Source organism: Pezoporus wallicus, unplaced genomic scaffold (assembly GCF_028554395.1).
Source record: "Pezoporus wallicus isolate ANWC-B61680 ecotype Strahan unplaced genomic scaffold, APGP_CSIRO_Pwel_v1 scaffold_6885, whole genome shotgun sequence".
NCBI lineage: Eukaryota > Metazoa > Chordata > Aves > Psittaciformes > Psittacidae > Pezoporus > Pezoporus wallicus.
The window spans coordinates 1,960,903-1,984,521 of record NW_026638858.1 but is presented as its reverse complement, the minus strand read 5'-3'; the positions used below and the strand labels follow the sequence as shown (position 1 = coordinate 1,984,521).

Genomic DNA, 23,619 nt, shown 5'->3' with positions numbered 1-23,619 from the left:
ACTGCCATGCCCTGTCTTACCACCACAGCAGATTCACTCGGGATTGCTGTCAGTATTAATGCTGCTTTCACGCCCTGCTGCAGGTGCTTCCCTGCTCATAACATGAGCGCCACCCAAATTAAAACTCCAGGGCGCACTGATTTAGCTGAGCTCATCATGTCTCCTCGCTGCAGCAGAAGGACAGTCCTGCATTGGCAGAAATCCCTGCCAGGGCACCATGCACAGCTCTGCATTAGGAAGGGGGAAGCTCAAAGGAGCCGCATGTCTCCATCCCAGCACCAGGAACTGGAGAGCAAAACTGGCCCTGCAGGTCAGCAGGAAGATGGGAGGGTTGAAAAGGCAGCAGCAGGATGAGCGGGAAGGGAAAAGGACATGTGAATTTTAAAATAAGACACTGAAAAACTACTGAATCCACCTGGGGGCAAGCCAGCTGAGGATCTATACCAGCATCTCTGCCTCCCCCATCCCTGAAGCAGGACTTTCACAGGAGGGCATCCAAGCACAGCTGGAGGGAAACACAGTAGCTGCTGAGCCAACTCTGAGCTGGAAGACTGCCAGTCCTTAACAGGGCCACTATCCCTTCAAGCCCCCCTAGCACACTGTTAGCATATCCCAAAAATCTAGTCCTCTTCCTGAAGCCCCAGGTTAACAAAAGCATCTCCCCCAAAAGCACAGTGAGCTGGGGACTGAGTGGCGGTAGGGGAGGGACTCATCCTGGCTGCATGGTCCAGACCAGGGTGGCTGCAGGGGAGATAGCATATCTGGCCAAGCAGAATTATCCCACAATAGGATTTAGTGTTCCCTCCACATGGGGAGGCTTTGTTTGGGCCATTACTGCAGGGTTGCTGAGCAACGGCAGAGATGTGTGACACGGTTTACATCTTATTAAAGTTATAAGGTTTCACTCAATGTAAATGCCAAACAAGTGCTGGCCTTGCATGGCCTGGCTGCAGAAAATAAATACCCCACTTACTGGGGCGAGAATGCCTGCAAGATGGTCCTGAGGAACTGTCATGGAGCACACAGGCAGCCCACGCTGTTGTCACTGCTCCTTGCCACAAAGAGAAATGAGAGGGAGATATTTAATCAGGTCCCCATGGTCTCTCATTAACTTCACACACTCCTGATATCAGGGGAATGTTCAGCCCCATTTCTGGCCTTAAATATTCAGAGGTTAAAAGCTAAGTGGGGCAGAGGAGGAGGGTAAACCTGAAGAGATGCTCAGGGCCAGATTCCTGATTCTTCCAGGTGTTAACATACGGCAGAAGCACAGCTGACAACAGAGGAGTCCTTCTGAGGAGCAGCACCTTGGTGGTGGGAGCTCTTCCATGGGGGTTCAAGACTGCCCATGTATTGAACTCCCATCACCCATCACTCGAAGACTGCTGAAGTAACCAAGCCCCCAGGAATCACCCTCCAGAAAGGGTTCCTGCATTCAGACAGCAAGTGGCTAGGGCGCAGAATGTCTTTTGGCCCCAAGATGTTGACTAGGCCTTGCAAGCACTTGAATGCCTTTGAAAAGCTGCTAACCCACCCACTGCTGGATATACCCCACGGCACCTCCCCAGGGACAAGCCTCCTGCCTGCTAGCGTCTCAGCTGGGGGCTATGGCCAGCCTGGAGCCAACAGCCCCAACCAAACACCAGCTGAAACCATTTATTGCCTTTGCGCCAAGCCCAGTGCTCCCTATCACCCTCACCAGCCCTGGCTGGACATGTGGTGCCGGGCACTGGGTGCTTAAACACAGTCCTTGTCCCTGCTCCACCTTTTCCTGGCTGCCAAGCAGGGATCATGATGCTCTTCAGGTGATCTAGGCTAAGATAAGAGCAAGCTATCCTGATTATCCCAATTGCTACCAACATCTCAGTCACATATTGTTTCAAAACACAGTGAATCACCCCACTGAAATAACAGGGCTTCTATCAACATAAAGAGAAGTCAGGCACACGGCTCAAAAATAAGCCCCAGCTTCCCCTCAAGCAAAACAGCTGCTTGCAGACCCATGCTCCTAATGCAAATACATAAATATTCCAATTGCCCAAAGAGACCCTTGTCATGCCTCAAACTGTGACTGTAGCTGCTCTGGAGATAGCTGCGTTTCAGGAAGCAAGAGGTCGAGAGGTAGAAAGACTTTCCAGGGGGATCTTGAAGAAGTGAAAATTTCAACATCTCCCTCAAGAAATGCTAGTGAAAAACCCAAGCAGGAATTTCCCATAACCTCTGCCCCTGAAACTGTACTGAGGAGTTGAATTATTCCAGTTGTTACTGGAATTTATTATTGGGAGCATTTATTATTGTTAGTATTGAAAGAAGGGTTCCAAACCAAAACCAGAATATTATGTTGGTACCATCTTTGTGTGGAGGGACACTATTGCTAATTGGGAAATGAATTGCTGCTGTGGTATTTCCCAGCTAAGGCACCATGGGAAGAAGGGGTTCGGGGAGGGGTGGTTTAGCTATGCCCACAATGGTAGGCATATTTCATTGGAAAAAGAAAGGGATTTTTATTTTCCCTATTTCTTCTTTCCTACCAAACGGCCCTTTCCTTTCGTTGCACCAAAAAAGCCAGGAGCTGCTGTCATCCCACAGCATCGCTTCAAACCGCAGCATCCAGAAGCATCATTAATGGAACCCTTCCTTAATAGCAGTATGGAAAAGAGGGGTGTGAACACTGGGAAAGGCAAATTAGACGAATGCTCTCATCCCCCCTGCCTGCAAGCAGGTGGGAGCAGTGGAGGGGAGAGCTGGGTGGGGTTGTCCAAAAGCTCTCTTTGCTCCGGGCAGATGAGGAGGAGCAAGGCAAGGTGGGGGCTCAGGACTGCCCTTTCCCTGCCCGGGCAGGCCCATGTCGCTGCCAGCAGCCTTTGTCTCGGCAGCCCCGGCTGGCCGGGAGCAGGAAACAGGAGGAGGGCGGGAGGCCCGTCAGAAGGAATAATGGAGCCGGACAATCGCACCACTGATGTCACCCTTCCTGCCATCTGCTCCCAACACCAGCCGTGCCCCCCGCCCCTCCGACTTTGCCCCAACGCCTTCCCTAGCCCTGGTGTGGGGAGCCAGGGGTAGAGCAGGCCAGAGATGGCAGGTGAAGACAGGGTAATGGAGATCTAAACCAGCTTTCAGCATCTCCCTCTGAGGATCTATGCCCCTCGAGCAGCATACCTTATTGATTACTGGGGGCCCCAAAATACATCTACAACCCAAGTGTCTGAAATCAGAGGCATGGGGGAAAGAGAAAGGTGGAGAGGAGAGTTCATGACATGAAAATACAAGCTTGCAGGTGTGTAATGAAAAGCCTTGGGCATCTCAAGCCATGGCCACCACACCTGCTTTATGCCAGATGAGGACATGGCTGTAACCCCTCTGGATCCCACTTCAGCTTTCCAGGGCAAGCGGCTTAACCTCACAGGGGTGTCCTGAGGCTTAATTAATTCCCAGGCTGCATGCACTGGGAGAGCCAGCGTATGAGCAGCAGCAGCAGGGGCAGGTGGCCTCCTGCCTGCGGATGTGCCAGGAGAGATTTCAGCCGTACCAAAAAGAACAGAAAAAGGCATGAACTAAAGACGGAGGCAACACCTCTCCTCCGCTCCCCCCATCCCTGGTTATAATCACATCCACAGCCGGTACTTGGACCATTATGCAACGATCCAGGAGCAGGAAGGAGGCTATTGCTGCTTCTATGAGAACAGAACAGGGACCACCAGGACAGACCAGTCAACTCCTCTGGGAGCCACTGCTCCTCTGCAGCTCATAGGCTGCAGGGTTGAAGGTGGACAGCATCAGCTGATGTTAACTCTTCCATGCTTTCCCCTTCCCCATTATCCTCCTCTTCTTCCTCTCCTTGCACATTGCCTTTGCTGCTGATGCTGCTCCACGTGACATGACAGCGGCCACTGCAGAGGTGACCCTCGCTGGGAGGAAGGCGTCCGTATTGCTCTCCTCCTACCTCGCGCAAAACTGATTATTCTGCTTTATTCCCCTGGGGATTTAAGAGCAGCTAAAGCCGTTCAGGAATCAGTCTCTGCAATCCCCTCCAAATCGCCCAGTGCAGAGCATCACTGCAGCAGATTGGCGCGAGCCTGGCCCCCCCGTGCTGCGAGTCCCCTTGATCCCAGCGGGGTGATGTCACTGGCAGCCAATGCGGGCAGCAATGGCTCTGTGGGGCGGCGGGGGGGGGACGACACACACCACAGATGGCTCCAGCTGGGCCCAGCATTTGATTAATCGCCTGAATTACCCTCGCTTTGCCATAAAATCGCAAGGCAGGAGGGGGAAATGGTAAAAGCAAGCTAGTAGGAGGGTGGGCTATGATAGAAAACCAACCTCCGGCACCCACCGGCACAGGCCTCCAGCAGCATCTCAGTGGAGGGCAGGGCCCAGGCTATGGCACCGTAGGGGCACCCTGGCCAGGGCTCCAGCCCAGCTCTGTGGCTCAGAGCCACCTCTATTATTCAACTAGGAGCTATAGAGAGAGGAGCCTGTGAGAGATAATATGCCATGACACCGGATAAGAGCTTCTGGTGTCACAGGGGAGGAGGATTACATGTCGTGAATGGAGTTAGAGATGACAGAGGGGTGGGGAAGAGTTTTTAGCAGGGGATTAAGTTTACAGCTCCAGGAAGGCTTTGGGGAGTTATTTGCTGGCGTAGGACAACTCTGAAGGCTGATATACCTGTTAGACTTGCCCGGGAAGGACTCCTGGAGCAGGGAACCACGTCACCAGGGTGGGAGCAATGAGCGGGTCCTGAAGGACAGCCCTGTGGCTGCATGAGCTCACACTCCAACTCCCCAAAGAGTGCCAGAGAGATGCCAGCAGATACTGGTGTCAAGGGATGGAAGAGGATGATGTATATACCAGGCATAGCCAGTGCATACCATGTAGCCAGCCCTTAAGCCAGTCTGCATCCCACCCCCACCCTTCCATTTTCTACTGGGAAGAGGGGTACAAGCATCCACCTGGAAAAGTGAGGGACAGACCCCCTACCTTCATCTTGGAGGCAGGCTGGATGAGTTCTGTGATGGAAACCTTGTCCTGCTGAAGCCTCCTCTTGACAAGCTTGGAGCAGCAGATGTTGACAGAGCTGAGGACGTGCCAGGAGTTGTACTCCACAAAGGAGCGGCTGTCAATGACCAGGGTGCCCTCTGCTCCGTTCCGCAGGAGGCTGGCCAGCTTCTTCGGGTCCATCACCTTGCGTGGGAGCCTGTCCCCAGCCATAACGGGCCTGTCCCCTCTATGGTGAGTTGGGGGCAAGGGGCAGAAGGATGCCAACACCCGTCTCCCTGGGGGAAACGAGCAAGGGGGTAAGGGGTGAGCAGGGCAGCACCTGTCCTGGTCTCCTCACACTGCTAACACCCAGGATGCCAACTCATTGTGCTGAACCTGGAAAGAGAGGAAAGGAGAAGACAACTGGTCAGCTGGGCAGGATGTGACATTCACCTTGGTCCAAATCCCCAAGGGTTTGGCCTTCAGAAGATGCCCTTAGAAGAATGTAAGAGTGCAACAAGCCGCACTTTCTAGGTATGTTCTCAAAGCCTGAGGGCATCTGTGGCTTCAGAGCTGCCCAAGCAAGAGGTTTTCTCTTTGTATTTAACAGCCCTCAGTGGAACTTTCTTCCATGAATTTGTTTAATAGCTTTCTGAAGCCATGTCAACTTTAACAGGCCCAGTGGCCAGTGGCAGGTAGCGGAATGGTTTGCCAGCTATGATGAAGATGTCCTTCACCCGGTTTGCTCCAAATCTGCTAACCCATGGTTTCTCTGGGTGACCCTTACTACTTGCACTGGAAGAGGCCCCACATGCCCATTCCCTAATCACCTTCCCCACGGTTCTCACCACATTTAGATCTCGTTTAGGACCCTTTCAGGTCAGAGCATCTACAGAGCCTCCTGCTGCACAGATACCTTTGACCACCTTGGCCAGCCCTGACATGCCATGTTTGAAAGGCAGGCATGAGGCACCTCCACAGGGCAAGACATCTCTTCCTTTCCCTGCTCCCAGCCTAACAGCTCCTTGCACTCAATTTTGTTTTCCTGACCTCTGCCAAGCACAGACCTAATGGTTTCACAGAAGTAGTTTAGCTCAGCTGTAAGGTTTTGCTGCTGCATGGCAATAGCTAGTTCAGGGCCCATCAGACACACCACCAAATCAGGTTTGCTCACTCACATCCATCATTTTACAGTGGATTTCGATCTGCCTTTTAATCAGAGCCTGCTCATGGGTATCTTGCCAGCTTGCCTCCTGGCAAGTCAAGAGAAAATGACTTCTCTCAGAAGCCAAGAAGTTGAGCTGAACTTCACTCCTGCCTTCAAGAAACAGGACAGGCATTAGGGCAGAGGCCGTGGGAAGCTGTACTTGGATCAAGATGGCCCCGAAGTGACTGCTGCTTTCCAGCATCAAACTTGCACATACTTTGAAAGCGGGTTTGTTTACAGGGGTACATATCAGGGCTCCGTTTAGGAGCTGAGGAGGGTCAAGCCTGGTTCTCTCTAAAGTGCCACCAGAAGAACAAGGTTCCTTCATGTCCAACCCATGGGGTCTGCAGGAGAAATAGGCAGGTGGGGGGCATTCAGCTCAGGATGTCTTCTAAGGTTTTAACGGCATACATCATTGTAATCATGTTTTAATGGCATTAGGTTTTAATGCTGCTGCAGTCATTCAGAAAATAAGCCCTGGCTACTACCAGGCTCCTCTTGTTCCTGCCAGACGGTGTTTTAGAGAGAACCCACAAGCTGTTGTGAGAAGATTTAATGCATCTGAATTAGAAGGACTATGAATGCCATGCCTGGAAAGGCCATTGTAAAGATTTCTGCAGGACCAGGATTTAGCCCATGGACTAAAGGAGGCTTATGCATGCTGATCCCAGTGAACCAGCAGTTCTTGGAAGCTCCCACAGTCAAAGCCCCTGTGGTGTGGGCACCTACTGCAATGATAGCTCAAGACACATGAGAGGAATGGGTCCCTGTCATTTCACTACTGGGTGAAACGACAGGGATCTCAGTCACCAGCCACCAAACCTGACGGACACAGCCAGCTCACAGGAAAGGCATGGAAAGCCACAGAATAGAGGATGGGGTCCCAGCATTTGCTCTGGCTCATGACTCCAGCATTAACAGCCCCAACTTCCCTGGGCTACCAGACCTGCCTCCCAAAGCAGAGGGTACATATCCCAAGCTTCTAGATCTAAGCTCCCAGTATGAGGCCACATTAGGATGTGTAATCCTCCCCTGCCCCTATATTACATGCAGGCTGCCTCTGCCAATGCATTCATTCAAATTGCGGGGGGGGGGGACACGGACGTGACGGGACGGGGGACGGGTGCATCTCCTAAAAGCCGCACTAGTGATGGTCCCTCCTGACACAAAGGATTCTGGCAGTCCCCCAGCTCCGTGGCATTGCTGTCCCCAGCCCCACGGCAAGCTTGTATGGCTCTGCGGCTCCTTGCAGTGACTCCAATTAGAGCTGCCCCCCCGCGGGCAGCCGGCGGTTCCCCCGCCACAGGGACCCCGCTCCTCCTGCCTCCCCCGGCACTCCTCCAGGGGGGCTTAAAAACTGAAACAGTTCTAATTAGGGGGTCTGAGGGGGAGCGAGGCGGGCTCCCTCTGCGATGTGACGCCTCATTACGTCGCTACCGCCCTGCCAGAAGACCCCCTGCTGTACCTTGGCTATAGAGCCAGGGCACTCAGAAAGGATGCAGATTAGCCAGCTTTTCCCCTTCCTCTTCCTTTCACACCCCACTCCCCAAATCACTTTCTGCCTCCCTTCCCCATCAGGACACCAGGCTGCAAATTCTTCTCTGCTCTTCAATTACATCCATGAAATAGAAAGGGAATGGAGAGTCAATAGACAAAAAGGATGGGGATAATACAACAGCAGAGGGATGAGAGTGAAAGACTGAAGTGGGAGGAAGGAGTGATCCAACACAGGGGGCCCACTGAGTACCTCCAGAGATAATGTGGTATCTACTCTCCAGATAACAAGGGGAAAACTTTGGAGGTCTCAGATACAAATAGACGAGTCTGGGCAAGATAACAGATCCTTGATCACTTAACTGCTCTGAGAGGATTAAGCCAGCAGAAGAGGCCTTCCAATCATGAAGTTCTAATAGATGACCAGGAGTTTGGGTGGAAGAGATTGGAGAAGACAGACAAAGAGGCTTCCTGGCTTATCTAATAGCCACCCTTCTGCAGAACAACCAGATAAAGGTCTTCTCCTGGTGGTAGACACATGTGATTTATCAACCAGGTTCCACTTCCAGCTCTACCTGAAAGACATGGGGGAAGGCAGAACAAGTCCATTCTGCCTCTCTTTCTGGTGGCCTTTATGGGAGATGGAGATGGCTGAGTGTGGTTGTAGGGAACAGTAACCTTGGCATCAGACCCAAGACACAAGGACTTCTCAAAGAGCATGCCTAGCCAGGTCAAAAGCAGATAAGCCGCTTCTCTGCCAGCAACCACAGGACATTTTGAAGCCAAGCTGAGGGGTGGTGGGTTCATCCCCAGCTAACAGACACCCCAGGTACCAGCAGAGGCTATGAGATCTTCACAGTACCTTGCAGGCTGTGTGTGAAATGGTCTCTGAGAAGAATGAGCTCTAATGCCTCTATACCTGGGAAGGTTACCAGAGAAGGAAGATGTCTTTCTGCTTCTGCTCAGATGGGTCAAAGGAAAAGTGAAGGAACAGGCATAGCCATGAAGCACTGCTGACATAAGGGTTCTTCTCACTATAGTGACATGAGACCAGGGGAAAAGGTTAACCTGGAACCTAAATTAGGATTTCAGAAATATAACTGTGTCCCTCTCTTATCAGTTTATTATAGACATCCTAATCTTCTTGAGTGTTCCTGAAGAACATTACCATAATCCTTTAATCCCACCTCTCCCTGGAGTGCCTGTAATGAGAAGATGGGCAAGTGGCTTAGCTGAATGGGGACATCCAAACAGGAGAGGCCACACTGCAGCCAAGGGACAGAAAGACGGGCATAGCTTAGCACACAGGCTGGGCCAACTGCCTTCTCATTGAGGCTGTGTCCCTGGTGTCACTTTCATGGACATTTATGTCAGGTGAGGCGTGGTGGCCACGTGAGTCACAAGCATGACAGAGATGTGTGTGGCAAGTGATCAACCTGGCTGTGACTCTCTTCTGGTCAGGTCAGGCAAGAGAGCAGGAAAACCTGAAACACACCCAGCCTGAGTCTATTTGTGTGTCATGGCAGACCACGGGAACTCATCCCTGTGCTGGCTCAACACAGGTCACCAAGGTGGAGGCTGCTTCCCTCAATTTCATGCCTTGCACAAGGTCCTCACCTAAGAGATGTGGTATGGCAAAGGTGCAGATCTGGTTTCTCTTGTATCAGAGACACCAACTGGAAGCCTCGCATGTCTGCAGCAACTATAAACCTCACTAACTGGCATGTCTACCCTTTGCACCAAGCTAGTAATTGTATTGAGGAGAATCTCCCCTCACTGCCTTGGGCAGGCCAGCTTTGCTGCATGGAAGCAGCTCTGACCCCATGAAAATATTTCCATCATGTAAGTGAGACTGGATCTACAGCACACTCCCTGTGGTGATCATCCCAGAAGAATGCTCTTTGATGGCATCTCCACCTTGAGTTTGCCAAGGCATAAGAGAACCACAGAGAAATGCCTGCTCATTTGTCCCCAGTAACTCACAAAAGCAGCCATTCCTGAAGAGCTGCCATCTCTATCTCCACCCAGCAGCACTGAGCTAAGGGAGCTGGCTTTTCCCTCTGCAGCCCTCCTGGGGAAACATCCATGTCCTCTGAAGCCTGCAGCAGGATGCTGCCTGGCCAGGGCTCCTCTATCCATCCATCCATCCATCCATCCATCCATCCATCCATCCATCCATCCATCCATCCGTCCATCCATCCGTCCATCCACCCATCCTCCATCCATCCATCCAGGTCAGCCTTGCCACAGCCCTAGGCTTACCAGTGAGATGCTGGCAGGACCCCATTGGCCCCCAGCTCTCCAGACAGTTATTAGGATGTAAACAATGGCACTTTTTCCAAGCCCTCCACCCTTCTTTTCCTCCCCATCCCCTCATTTCTTTCAAGTGCTTTGGCACTTAGCGAACTCCCCTCGGCAGGCTCATGCTGTTTGAGGGATTCCTAAATCACGGGCCTATTACTAATTATTATTATTTTGCAGCAGCAATCAGGGACGTGGGACTCATTAACAAGTTAGCACCTCTGGTTTCCCTGGAAACCCTCAGCTGCCAGGCAACGGCTGCGCCTCCAGCCCGAGGCGATGCTACTGCAGTGCCTTCAGCTCTCTCCCCAGAAAGATGCTTGGGTTCTCCATGGGCTGACAAACCCAGATTAGCAAATGGGATGGGGCTAGGAAACTCCAGGATGTGTCCTCCTGCTGCACCCCATCTGCTGTGAACTGCAGCCCATCTACTGATCCCCTTCTGCTACTCACAACATCACAAAATGTGTAGTAGCTTCTCCCTCCCAGAGATAGATGCAGGCTTCCTCCAAGGGCAAGGAATTTGGAGCATTAATGATTCCCCCAAAGTGGCAGTGAGACAAAGCTGTCAGGTGCCTGCAATAGCCGCTTTGGAGGTGATGTAACTGTTGCTGATTTTTTAGCAGCTACTCAAGGTCCCTTTAAAAGGCAGCACAAAAGATTTCTCTGCTTGACAATGAAAAAAAATGGAGTGTCTTTTTTCTTCTGCTCCATAAAACGAGGCTGGGAAACACCATTAACAACATCCACTAACCCAGACACAAACTCTGCTTGTCCACCTTTCCCCAGTGAATCTAAAGGATGGGAGGAATGACACCTCCCAAGCCACAGCAGTGTGAAGATTTGGGGAATGGCAATGTGGTAAGCAGCCCAGCTCTAACTCCCCAAGACCCACAGAGGGTTTTCCCATGGCAGATAGAGGACTCCCCCAGCAGCCTCCCCTTCTTCCCACAGCACACCATCAGGAGGCAGCTGCTGCACCTTTGCCAGGGTTTCATGCTCAGCTGCTTGCTGATCTCATGATTTTCCCTTAATTTCTCTTCCCCTCCTCCTTTCTCTGCAGCAGCCTCCTTTCGATTCCCGTAGGCTGGAAGCAGCATGGTGGGGAGCCCTGCAAGGAGCTGCATGCCTGCAAGCAGTGCCCGCTTCCCACCCTGCACCTCCCATTTCCCCTCTGCACCTGCAGCCCTCAGTCCAGAAGATGTTTTCCAACAGAGGACATTGCTGAAGGACCAGGATGTCCTTCAGAAGGGTGTCAGACAGTGCATTCACACCAGACAAGGGATGCAGTGCTGAGGCATGTGGCACAGGGATGGTCAGCGTTGGTACATGGCTGCTAGGGGGCTGCTCATGCTCAAGCCACAGACAGGAACACAGGGATGAAAGGAAAGAGGACAGAATGTACCCAGCTGCAAGGGAGCCTTTCCCATGCACCCCTTATGCTGCAAGGCAGACCAGGTCTTCTGGAGGCCAGTTGAGCCAAGCAAAGGTTCCCTCATCCCCTCCCACCACCTGATGTTGTGCCAGCAACTTTGGATGGGCTATGCCTACAAATGCAATTGTCTCCTAGCCTGCTTCCACCAAAGCAACCCAGGTGCATTTAAGGATTTGCATACTGGACATTCACAGAAAACTTTCACTGCAGTCATGGTGGTCAGTCTGGAGATTTGGTCAGGAAAAGCCAATGAGGACAGCAGGGAAGGGAATTTAGCCAGAGTCTTGATGACAAGGCCAGTATCTGCTTGTCTTAGACTTGTGTTTTTAAGATGATTTATACATTTTCCCCTTCAGCATAAACACAAGCTTTCATTTTAAAGCCTACACAAGCTAAGCCCAAAGGTTACCCACAATCAGCCAGCCATTTAATCACTACTACCACACTGAGGATGGAGCTCCCAAGCATCCTGCTTTCTAATACCAATGCTATCCCATTTCTGTCCTCATCCTGTCAAGCCAAGAGCTGGCCAGGCTCTCATCTCAGAGCAAAAACCACCTTCAGCTTTGAGCAGCTTGGCACATATCACAGAGGACACATCACACTGGAGAAGGGAAATCTAGCCCTACTGATGCTTCAATGGCCCTTGCTGCCCACTGCCTGATCTTCCCACCATTTGCTGCATGACCCCATGAGCCCAGAAGCTTATCTTGGGAATCTCCAGTAGCTTGTTTGCCTTTTTGCAACAAGAGCAGACAGAGGCAGCTGAGAAAGGTATGCAGTTAGATACTGCTGTAGGGCTGGTCCCGCTCTCTTGTCCTAGGATACCAGACACCATAAATACCTGATGGATATTTATGAAAGGGTCTCCAGAATCTGCACACTCTTTTCCCACAACACCTACATGCTAAATGAAAGAAAGCACAGGATTAAGCTGTGGTTCCTCGAGGCTGCAGATAAATATGCCAGCATTTCACTGCTTAAGGACAATCCTGAGAGACATGAGCTTGTCCATGTCAGTACAGTGCCAGGGACAGTCACAGATGAGGCCAAGGCTGGTGGAGCAAGTACCTAGCAAACACAGTGGCAGTCTGCTGGCACCCACCCAGCACAGTGTCATTAGTGTCCCATATTTAAATGACAAATAGGACCCCTGGCCTCTCTGAAAAACAGCGCTGCTGTGTCCTGGCAGGATTTACACAGTTTTTGATGATAAGTGGCACAAACTAAGGTGCAAGTGAAAATCCTGGCACAGGTTTCCAGTCAGCAGAGGCCAATGCCCACCACGGTTATGCCACCCTGAAACCTCTTGATGAAACTCTGGCCTTCCTTCAGAGACCCAGAATTCAACTCAGATGCAAGGGGCTACATTGACTTTTCATGGGATGAGACACTCCCCAGGGCAGCAAACACATTTTGCAAGGCTCTTCTGACCTGGTTCAAGGCTTGCTGAATTTCCAATACACACACAATAGCCAAATTGCTCACAGGATTGGGATGAATTAGCACTAGTCAGCTCAGGCTCTACCTCTTACCACAGCCCCAGTGAGGATGCACCAACTCCTGGTTTTGGAGGATTACCTTTATCTAGAAAAAACTCACAAGACAAAGCAAAACCCAAGCTGATGTTCCTGTCCCACTCTTTCCTTTTCCCTTGGGGGCTGTGATTCATAACCGGATGGTTTTGTTCTGTTAACCTGAGATTACATGGAGGTCAGACAAAGCATTTTGGAGGTCTTCCTCTGTCCTCACAGTGTCTGGACAAGCAGGTGCCCATTGACCATGTCGAGCTACAGGTTGCTGGTCAGATGCCATAGCTCTTCATGTATGAAATCCTACAGCCTAGCCTCTTTACTGAGAGCATTTTGTAATCTTCTCTCTTAATCCGTATTATCATTGCTATTGTTGGTGGGAAGCAAGATGAACTCATTCACAGGCGGAAATGAGCAGCAATATTCCCCTCACCAACTCCAGGCAGACATTGAAGAAGTATGTGTATATAGATATATACACATATATACATTAACCCTAGTTTAAAAAAAAAAAACAGAGAAATATCATGATATCCATCCAGAGTTTTAACATCCTCCAGCTCATTTCCACACCAGCAGGTCTGATTCATCCCTTCTTCTGATCATGCAACAGAAAGCATTGGGTCATCACACCAAGCCTTGCCCCTTTAGGGTTGCTGGCTGACCCCCAGCTAAGATCAGTTCAGTCCTCCTGACTTTCCTGCCCATCCTGCTATACTCCAACAGAGCTCATGCTAGTCTTTATATCAGGTACTGCTGAATGAACCTTGCTCAGGTGCCAGACAAAGAGCCTGCCAAGCTCAAAGCAGAAGGGATTGAGAGGACGACACAGAATTACCAGGCATCAGCACTCGGCAAGCAAGCAGAGAACACGCCGATCTATTTTTAATGGCACAATGCAAGTGCTTTACAAAAGGATGTGTCTGGGGAGATTCTGCCCAGTCAGAGATTTGCATTGGGGTATTTTGCAGCAGCAGTCAACTCCTCTTGGTGCATGGGAGGCATTTTGTCCCTTCACCACCCCACAGGATCATTCAGAGAGCTCCAGCTCAGTTTCAGCTGGAGGCTCAACCCTCTGGGTCACCTTTCTGTCCTGCTGCATCCTTTTGACTTTCCACCAGAAGAACTGCTCCTGAGGTGGGCAGCCAGTAAGGTGTAAAGGGGAGCTCCAAGCTTGCTTGACTTCTGGTCTTAGCCCCACTGAGCCAGCAGAGCTGGCGGGGACACCCCTGCAAGGTCCACTGACAGCAGCAAAGCAGTTAATACGGTTTTTCAGAGGCTAGCTCACAAGTCAGCAGTGCTGGCACCCTCTGCACCAGCCCTCTACTCAACAGCCTCAAGTGCCAAGTGAAGCTCAGGCTGTGCCTGCCCGTTCCCCATGCAGGGCTGCCGGCCAAGGCAGATGAAGATGGCATGAATAACTCCACTCAAGCTACAGTTCAAGGAGGACTGGGCTGCCACCACAAGCTTAGAAACAACGGTTGTTAGAGGCAACGCAAAAACAATCAGATGCTGTAGATACTTCTTGGTTGCTTCTTTTCAACAGCATGCCCCAGAGACTGATGGACCCTCTTTGTCTGCAGCAAATATTGCCTGGCATTACCCAGGAGGGGCTGGATTTCAATGGGAGATGCGTGATTTAAGCAGAAGCAGGTTTCATGTGTGGGAAGGGCTTGACTTGCTTGACAAAAAAAAACAAACACCCTGCAACCACCTAATAAACAGACTGAAATTTCTACCAGAGCTTCTGCTGCATCAGCTGAATTACCATATGCTTTAGACAGCAGTGCTCCTCAAAGGACTAAATCCCTTATTAAAAGGAAGAAAAAAGGTGAGATGAAAAGAGGTGGATGTGGGCACACCGCGCACCTATGTTCTGGATGAGTAACTTGGGTCGGCAGAGACGAACCGGGAAGACGCACTGCATCATTAGCAGCGCTGGAGGACACGTGCCGTGGAGGGGAGGATGCCAGGGTCATGCTGTCATTGGAATCTCCATACAGGATCAAAGCTGTGGTCCACCTTGTTTCATGTCCCCTCACCACCACTGCCTAATAACAGGTATTTTACAAAAGCCTGGGAGAAGCAGGATGGTGGGTATTCATGGAGTAGTCATGGAATAATTTAGGTTGAATAGGATCTCAGGAGCTCATCTGGTCCAGCCTTCTCTCCCTTAAAGCAGAGCTAATGCCAACACTAGAACAGGTTGCTTTGTCATTCTGGTCACCAAATGACTTGTTGTCAGTCATCAGGAGGCTCAGAAATTATGTTCCCCATAACTCAGCATAAAGAAATGCTGCACAGAGAGCCCCTTTTGCAAAATGATACAGCACCATAAAGCGCTCTAGAGACACTCCTGAAGAACACAAGGTCTCTGCCCCAAGAGACCTGAAGGCTTGGTTTAAAAAAAAATGATAAAATGAAGGCAGACAAGTCATGCATGCACACATTGGGGTGAGCGAACAGGAACCACGAGGGCTTTCCACACACAGTAAACAACGTGGGAAAATGCGTAAGAGGAGTGGGAAAGAAAGAAGGAATCATGGAAGGATTCCTAGCCCCAGATAGGTTGCTGGGATGCTCTTAATTTAATTCAATGCAAAATGCATCATTTATTTCACCTTCATGCCACACAGTCCCTGCATTTCTGTGCTGTTAGCACTCCCTGCTTGCACTATGAGACTCTTCATGTGCTGGACCAAAGTCCAGTGAGCACCTCCAGGTTCTCCTCCAATCCCATCCTGGCTACTATAGCACCCACCTTCTGAAATCCTGATCCTTCCAAGGCATCACACAAACAAGTATGACCTGTCAGTTTTGGAAACTGGAGATCTAAAGAAGCACAAAACCCTACAGAAGCTCTGGGCAAAGGAAAGGAAGAAGCTCCCTTCACACCAAGCTAGATTACCATGTCCAGCTGTGTTTACAAAACCTCAGAGGAAAAGCCAAATAGCAGAGAGGTGGAGCAAGCTATCCTACAGGAGCCATTGGCACTCTATTGGCATAGGCTGCACGGGGCTCTGTCCCCAGTGTCCCATGGTCCCCCATCATGGCTCTCCCTTACTCTCACTCTCCTTGAAGTTTCTGAGAGCCAAAGGAGATTCTCAGATAGCACTGACCCAAAGGATAGGGGTAGAAAGTCTATAAACACCTTTGGTAAGAAGAAGGGATGAGACCGTTTTCCTTTCCATGACCTCATGCTAAAGAGGAGACAGTTCAGCCAGGCCAGAGCTTTGTATGTTCCACCGTGGTCTCAACTGCTGGTCTGCTTCTGTCAGAACATCTCTCCCATGGGGATGTGACACATGACACGGTCTTCCCCTCCATCAGAGGAGCAAGCAAAGCCACCAGGACATCACTAAGGTTCAATACACCACCCACTGTCCCTGTGGGAACCTGCACTGCCACTAATCACACCACAAGCTCTGCCTGGCTTTGAGGGCAGCCCCTGATACCACTAGTGTAGAGTATCTTGCACGGTCAGTTTTTACCCCCTTACATTCCCCTGGCTGTATCATAATCCTGCACACAAATTACACCCAGGTCTCCTGAGCAAGCCTGAGAAAATCTTGAGCAGAGAGCTTGTTTAGTTTCTTATCTGATGAATGCTCCCAGGCCACTCACCTCCCTTCCCCAAGCTTGTCCATAATTACATCAGGTGCCTCCTTCCCAGCCGGCATCAGGCGGGACAGGTGTATCTTCAGAGAAGAAACATAAAGCTTGAAAAACAGGTTTTAAAACCCAGAGGGCATGGGGATGCAGAGGAGCCCGTTGGATCTTTCCCCACGGAATGACGGCATTGCTGCTCCAGCTGCAGGAGCTCCTCTGCATAGCAGCAGGGAAAAGAGCAGGGTGAGACCCAGCTACTGTGCTTGGAGGACAGGGAGCACTTGTCTGTTTCTGCAGCCATCTCGCTCTTATCACTGCCATTAAACCAACAGCAGAGGGCAAAAAGGTCTACAAACTCTGCCAGTGCAACCTCCCCACTGTCCTACCAGGCAGGGAGGATGCAGCAGCCTCAAGCTCAATCTCTTTGTCACCTCCTTCGCTACAAGACTCAGTCTGCTGGAATTGTTTCAATATGATGGCAGCATCCTACAATCCTGCACCATAAATCAAGACTGCCAAGTGCCGGAGCACCTCTTTTTCCCCCTTCCATTCCTGATAGTGTTAACATGCTTTGCACCTGCCTGTACCCAGGGCTTTGGGAGCTAAGCTGTGCATGGGAGAAACTAACCTCTGATCCCTAAGAACAGCCTCACTTACAGGTGGAGAAATACAAAGAGGAAAAGCACCTACATAACACACTTCTTATCTCTTACATAGATTAAAGCAGCTGGTGCAGAGGTAAGAGGTAGGAATGGAGAGGGGACTCACTCATACTGATGTTAAGAGAAGTCATTTCAGAAATCCAGAGCCACAACAGGTTTCCAGTCTTTAGTGAGGTCTTTTGGGGGGGATGTGGCTGCAGGGGTAAAGCTAGTTTTCTCCCACCTCCCAGGATCCAATTTGGCAGTATGGGACAGGGAGTATGCAACGTCTTACCCAGCCTTTGGGGGTATTTTGGTAGTAATAGTGGCATTGCATTTAATTTTAGATGAATTTAAGCTCTCTAAAGGCAGACATCTCAGTGGCTTTCTCATCAAGGTGCGTGTCACCCAGCAAAAATATGTTCTGCAGACAAAGATGGTGCCATATTTGCAGGGATAATCTCCATGCAGAGCCCCCAGTGAATGTTCCTAAGGACTCTGGCCACTTTGCTCCGCTCTCCCAAGCATAGATGCAGCTAGATTTAAACAGCAGTGCTAGATCTAGGTTTTCCTTCCCTACACCCTGCGTTGACACAAGGCAGGGACAACTGGAAGCCATGGGGGTTATACCTGTTAGGTTAAAAGCCTTTTGGTGTGAGGTGCTGCCGTCTCAGCTTGGAGACCCTTTAGCCCAAGCTTTGTGCTGCTCAAGCATGTTGCTGACGGGCTGAGGGCAGGAATCTCTGCCTACTGCCATTGCAAAGAGGTATTTGGGCATTCATCTGCTGCTCATGCACCCAACTGTCCTCTCTGGGGTCAAGTGTTTGAACAGTCCTACATATCCAGTTCTGCCACCATGGCTGTGACAGGCAAAATTGGGGACAAGACACCTGCAAAGCCCTGGCAGGCATTTTAAATTCCCAAATACCTCTAGCTATGGCCAGGAAGGTTTTCTCGGTGCTGCAGCTTATTTCATTTTGGGAGCCGTTACAAGCAAAGCCAAAGTGAGCACAGGAACCCCCAACCAGACCCTGACAAACCCTGACAAACCTCTTCTGCAGAGAGAGTCCTCCTGGCACGGACACCCTCCGACAGCACGAGCAAACCCCATCTGACAGAGACAAGGCCAAACCCATAAGCACCAATTCCCATGCATCTAATCCTTCCGAAAACAAAGCTCTCCACAGCCACATTTAGGCGCGTAGGCAGCTGTGCCCCTATCCTTTCGCCTCAACGCAAGACGATGAGAAAGACAATGCAAGCAAATGTTAAACACCGCTCCACGGGCAAGCTGCTTTCAAGGTTAACATGGCCCCTGGACTGCCAGGCGCAATCTTCAGTGCTACCTGTTCAGGGTTTCTTGGGTACCCTGACCATCTCCCGTGAGGGCTCTGCCTTTATACCCCAAATCAGAGGGAGATTGAAACCTCTGTCAACTATTCCCAATGCATTTGTCATCACTAACTGCTTGGGATGGTCTCCTCCACACATGCTGCTGCAGCGCCCAGCTCCCACCAGAGAGCTGCTCATAACTACCACAATACGAAGGATAAATGCATCTGTGCCTAGAAAAATCCAAATATCCTTAACAGAACAGCACTGCACCGCGTCCTTCCTTCTAACGAAACCGCAAATTACTGACCTGTGCACAGAGCTCCCCCAATGCAAGCTGAAGCACTGACATCAGCTTTTGCTGTTGCTCAGGAATTTAATTCTGGGGGAGGAGAAAAGGGAGGGGGGAGCAGGAAGAAGAGGGAACTTATTTATCAATAAGGGAAATAACCAGGAATATTTAAAAACAACCAACACTCAGCACAGAAAGTGACATTTATCACTCGTAATAATTGCGAGGGGGGGATCAATCGGTCCATGCACATTAGGAGTGGTGGAGAGGATTATTTTAAACGGGCATCTTAACTCATTAATCGCTAGCAGTGCCTTTGGAGCTTCAGCAGTGAAGTGTTGCATGAAAACCCCCGCTGCTGAACACATGCCGGCTTCGTTTAAACGCCAAGGACACAGGGCGACACTCCAACCTCTTTCATCATCAGAAAAACCACAGCGCTGTTAACACCGACTCCTCAAACACCAGCCCTCAGCCCCCGAGAGAAAACCCCTCAGCCCGCGACCCCCGGCCTGGCAGGACAGCGCGCATTCCCCGCAGTTCCCCAAACCCCCTCCTCACCTGCATCACCGCAGACAGGCAAGCGCACACCGCGAAAGCAGGGTGGGATTTTCAACACCACCACCCCCCGAAAACAAGCGCAGCGCGCCCGACATGCGCGGCCGCGGAGAGCCAGCCCCCCCCTTCCCAATCCCCGCGGCGCAGCCCGCTGCAGGGCTGCTCCCTCCCCATCCCCAGCACCCCCCTTCATTTTTTTCCTTGCACCAGAATAATTCCACCCCCCCCTAAAACACCCAAACCCCTCTATCTATATACATTCTATGCACATCTATACGCGTACATGTGTAGGTGTATGTTTTCGCGCTATCCACGGACGCTGGGCGCGATGCCGGCTCCGCTCCGCACATGCGGGCGCGCTGCACCGCGCCCCCCCCGCTCCCTGCCCGTCCCCGTCCTCCCCCCTCTCCCCTCCCCGCGATCGCAAGGACATCGATAGGGGCTGCACTGACCCGGCGCGGCGGGCGCGGACGGCCGCGCCGCTCCGCGGGCTGTCCGCTGGCGCGGCGGCTGCCGGCGCCGCAGGGCCCGCATGCCGCGGCGGGCGGGGAAGGGATGGGGAGCGGGGGGGAGGGGGGGGGGGGGGGGGCCGCTCCGCGCTGCTCCGCGCTGCTCCGCGCCGCTCCGCCGGGAATGGGCCGGCGATGAGGTCATGCCTCGGGAACGGGGGAAGGGAAAAAAAAAAGAAGGGGAAAAAAGACAGCGTTGACGTCACCCGCAGCCAATCAGCGCGGGCGGCGCAGGGGCAGGGTGACGTCAGCCCCGCGGGCGCGGAGCGGCGCGCAGGGAGCGGGGATTGCGCATCCCCCCACACCGGCAGTGCGGAGCCCCTCGGGACTCGCTGCTGCTCGCCCCCCGCCGCGGACGGGCTGCGCGGTTGGCTCCCATGCCTGGAGGTTTTGTAGCTGCTGGAGAGTGTCCAGTGGAGGACCACAGAGATGAGCAGTAGTCTGGAGCATCTCTCTCATGAGGAGGGATTGCAGGAGCTGGGCCTGTTTAGTCTAGAGAAGAGGAGACTGAGGGGGGATCCCATTAGTGCATATAAATATCTCAAAGGTGGTTGCCAGGAGGATGGTGCCAGGCTCTTCTCAGTGGTTCCCAGTGACAGGGCAAGGTGCAATGGCCATAAACCAAAGAAGTTTCTCCTCAATATGAAGAACTTCTTTACATTGAGGGTGGCAGAGCACTGGAACAGACTGCCTAAGGAGGTTGTGGATTCTCCCTTCCTGGAGATACTCAAAACCCATCTGGATGTGTTCCTGTGTAACCTGCTCTAGGCGGCCCTGCCTCGGCAGAGTGGTGGGACTAGGTGATCTCCAGAGGTCCCTTCCAACCCTAATGACTGATTCTGGGTGATGCTCTCTTGCAAGGAGACAGATTACTCCACGGAAAGAGTGGCCTGGGCAGCAAAGGTTTTTTTTGGGGGTGACCCTCCTGGCTGCTGAGATTCCCAGGGGACACCTCCAGTGCCACACTGCTCCTGGCAGAAAATGCACTTTTGTGTATTTTTGGTTCATCAGTGGTTCCCAGGCTGCCCTTCTGGCCTTCTGCCCCTGGAGATGCGGGCAATGCTCAGCTTGGAGCTCTCCCGCAGGCAAGGCCACCCCTCCTGCCTGCAGTTCACCTGCCCTCTCTGCCCACCTAAAACATCCCACTGCTGAGCTCGGGCTGTAGGGTGGCTTCCAGGGCTGCATTGCAGGACCCACTCTCTCTGAAGTGCCCAAGCAGGTGAAAGACAGAGGTAAACATCTTGGAGGACTACATGGCAAAGAGTGGCCCAAAGGTTGGGAGCTGGGGAAGCCTGGCCCAAGGGTCAGCTCCTGGCTGGATAGAGTGAGCTCACCTCTATCCCTCTGCAGTGCCGCAGAATAGCCAAGCGGCTGGTCTGGCTAATGCAGCAGGGTTTTTCTGTCCTTGGCCCTAGCCTGGCAGCTCCAGTTTAGAGAGGGATTAGGGTTTAGAAGCTTAGGTTTTGCTGGTGCTTAGGAAATCAAGGGAACCTTCCTCCCTGCCGACACAGATGCTGGATGTTTTAAAATTAACTCTCATCTCCCCGGACACACAGCCAGCAACTTGCTCAAGAAGGGTGTTGAGCTCCCACAGTTACTGGCAGCAAAATCTCTCCCAGAAAGGTCATTTCTCGTGGAGCACCAGAGGTATAAAACCCTGGGATGCTAAAAAATCTCACTCTCCCCACTGCATAAGCAGAAAATCAGCTCACTCAAAGATGTCAGCAGGGAAAACTTTGCAAAATCAAGGCCACTGTACCAAAATGGCATGGATTTTCTACCCAGTTACCATAACCAGTGGCAAGATGTTGGGGTAGCGCAGGCGCTTGCTCCTTTAGCAGCTCTGGAGCACTTGGTCCTGGTGGGAGCAGGAACATTCCCAGCATGGCTGGAATGAAGCTGGAGTCTTTCCTCCATTCTGCCTTTCCTGCTGGTTTTCCTGCCCAGGTCCCTCCTCACAGCTGTACGAAGTGCCCCAGCTGGGATAAAACTGAGAAGGACTCCTCTTGCCTCAGCTTAGGGCTGTTTCCTTCCCTGCTCAACACTCCTTTTCAGGGGTAAAATATTAAAAAAGAAGGGCAAAGGAATGAGTTTCAAAATCCCAAAGCTTCCTCGTAAAAGCTGTTATCTAGGCAGAGAGCCACGAGCTCTTGAAGCCTGCTGAAGGGAGAGGATTTAAACAGTTTCTTTCCAAACCCCAGTTAAAATCAATGTTTCCAACCATGGGCCTGGCATGCTGCTGCCAGATGAGCATCCCAGATTGGCTCTTAAGAAGATTGCTCCCTGGCTGGACGGTGGCATAGTGCAAGGGAGGAGTGTGAGGAAGGAGATGGGAGCAGGATCCTGGGCTGGCTATAGGCAAGGGATGGGGAAGTGGTGAGGAAGAAGCAGAGGATGAGGTGTCTTGAGGGACTGCCAGACACCTGCCTTGGACTGTTCATTCCAGAAAGAGGCCAAGCTGAGCTGCCTCTTGAGCCTTCATCTCCAGCAACGTCTCCTCAGCCACCCATACAGTTCCCCTGGTGCATCACTCTGTGATGGGGACACAGGAGAGTCAATCCATACAAAATCCCTAATGGCAGCAAACAGGAGGAGATGTTCCATCAGGACTGGGGATCAGTGTGATGCGGTTCTCATGGCTGGCAGTAGCAACTCCAGCCCACGATCCCGGCATCTCTCCCATGCCTGGTGCATCTGCACAAGGACTCACTGCAGCCAAGTGCCTGGTGGGGAGAAACCAAAACAAATGATTCACTGCAGTTAAACTGCTCCCAGGATTGCAGGGGATGGGAGCAGGTGGTGAGGGAAGCTTGCAAAACCTCACCTGCCTCCCAGCGCTGGGAGCTAACCCTATTTAGATCCCAATCCTGCTCAACCTGAAATTCTGGCACCTGGGTGTGGACCTGTGGCTACACGGAAGAGGGCAGCCAGCCTGAGCACGGGCAGAGCGGGGAGGACCCGCGCTTGGCTCTGGGTGGCTCGGGCGCACTGACTGGGCGAGCAACATCTCTGTTTGCCCAAGGGGAAATTAAGCAGGGACAGCCAGGGTGATGCTGTTACGGTCAGGCAGGCAGAACAAAGCAGCCTCATGCTCTAAGCTCCTATCTACCAGATGTGAATCTATTGTCTCAGCCCCAGGGCCAGCATCCTCCCCCTCCCCATTACAACCATCATGAACCAACCAAAAAATTATGCAGCAAGTGGCTTACTGCTACAGGAAAGTGCTTTATTTCAGGTAAAGCACTTAAAAAATAATTTGCCCTACTCTGTTTTTTCCTTTCCCAGATTTTAGGCACATCCAAAGATGGATTGCATCCCAGCTACATGTTTCAAACGCAAGTTACGCTTGTACACGTAATAGTTCTTTTTAAAACGTTTTCCAGACCCTTAATTGCCGTGGCAGGCCAAGTGCAGAAGAGCACAGTGGAGCCTCCTGCATCCTACAGGGATTAAAATCGGAGCCTAATCATGAAGGAAACTGAAACTAGGAAAAAGGAATTGCTGTCAAACCAACTTTCTTACCCGTCACAAAGGACAAACTTTTTGCTAAACTGCAATTACTTTAAATGGCCAAATAATTTTGATATTTAACCCTGCCTGATGTTCAGATGCAGTTGCTTGAGCTACCAGCTGAGCCAGTCTCCTGTCAGCCTTGAGCTGGCAGCACTGGCTGTGGCACAGGGCACTATATTCTCACTGAAGAGGATGCTGGCACCTTGAAACTGTGC

General features: G+C 51.6%; 1 protein-coding gene across 4 annotated transcripts in view; it reads right to left on the bottom strand.

The window, feature by feature from the left end:
- DUSP8 (dual specificity phosphatase 8) overlaps positions 1-19,942 on the bottom strand; it is a 41,804-nt gene extending 21,862 nt beyond the window's left edge. Inside the window, exons 1-2 of one of the 4 annotated variants that reach the window (XM_057412876.1) lie at positions 19,835-19,942; positions 4,982-5,377 (exon numbers count right to left, since the gene is read on the bottom strand). In XM_057412876.1, the coding sequence (XP_057268859.1) occupies positions 4,982-5,212 (231 nt within the window). In that variant the 5' untranslated portion in view covers positions 5,213-5,377; positions 19,835-19,942. Of the gene's footprint in view, positions 1-4,981; positions 5,378-18,250; positions 18,470-18,842; positions 18,940-19,385; positions 19,516-19,834 lie in introns of those variants that run through there. The other 3 variants (XM_057412878.1, XM_057412875.1, XM_057412879.1) reach the window with 3 other exon arrangements.
- Positions 19,943-23,619: the final 3,677 nt, after the last annotated feature.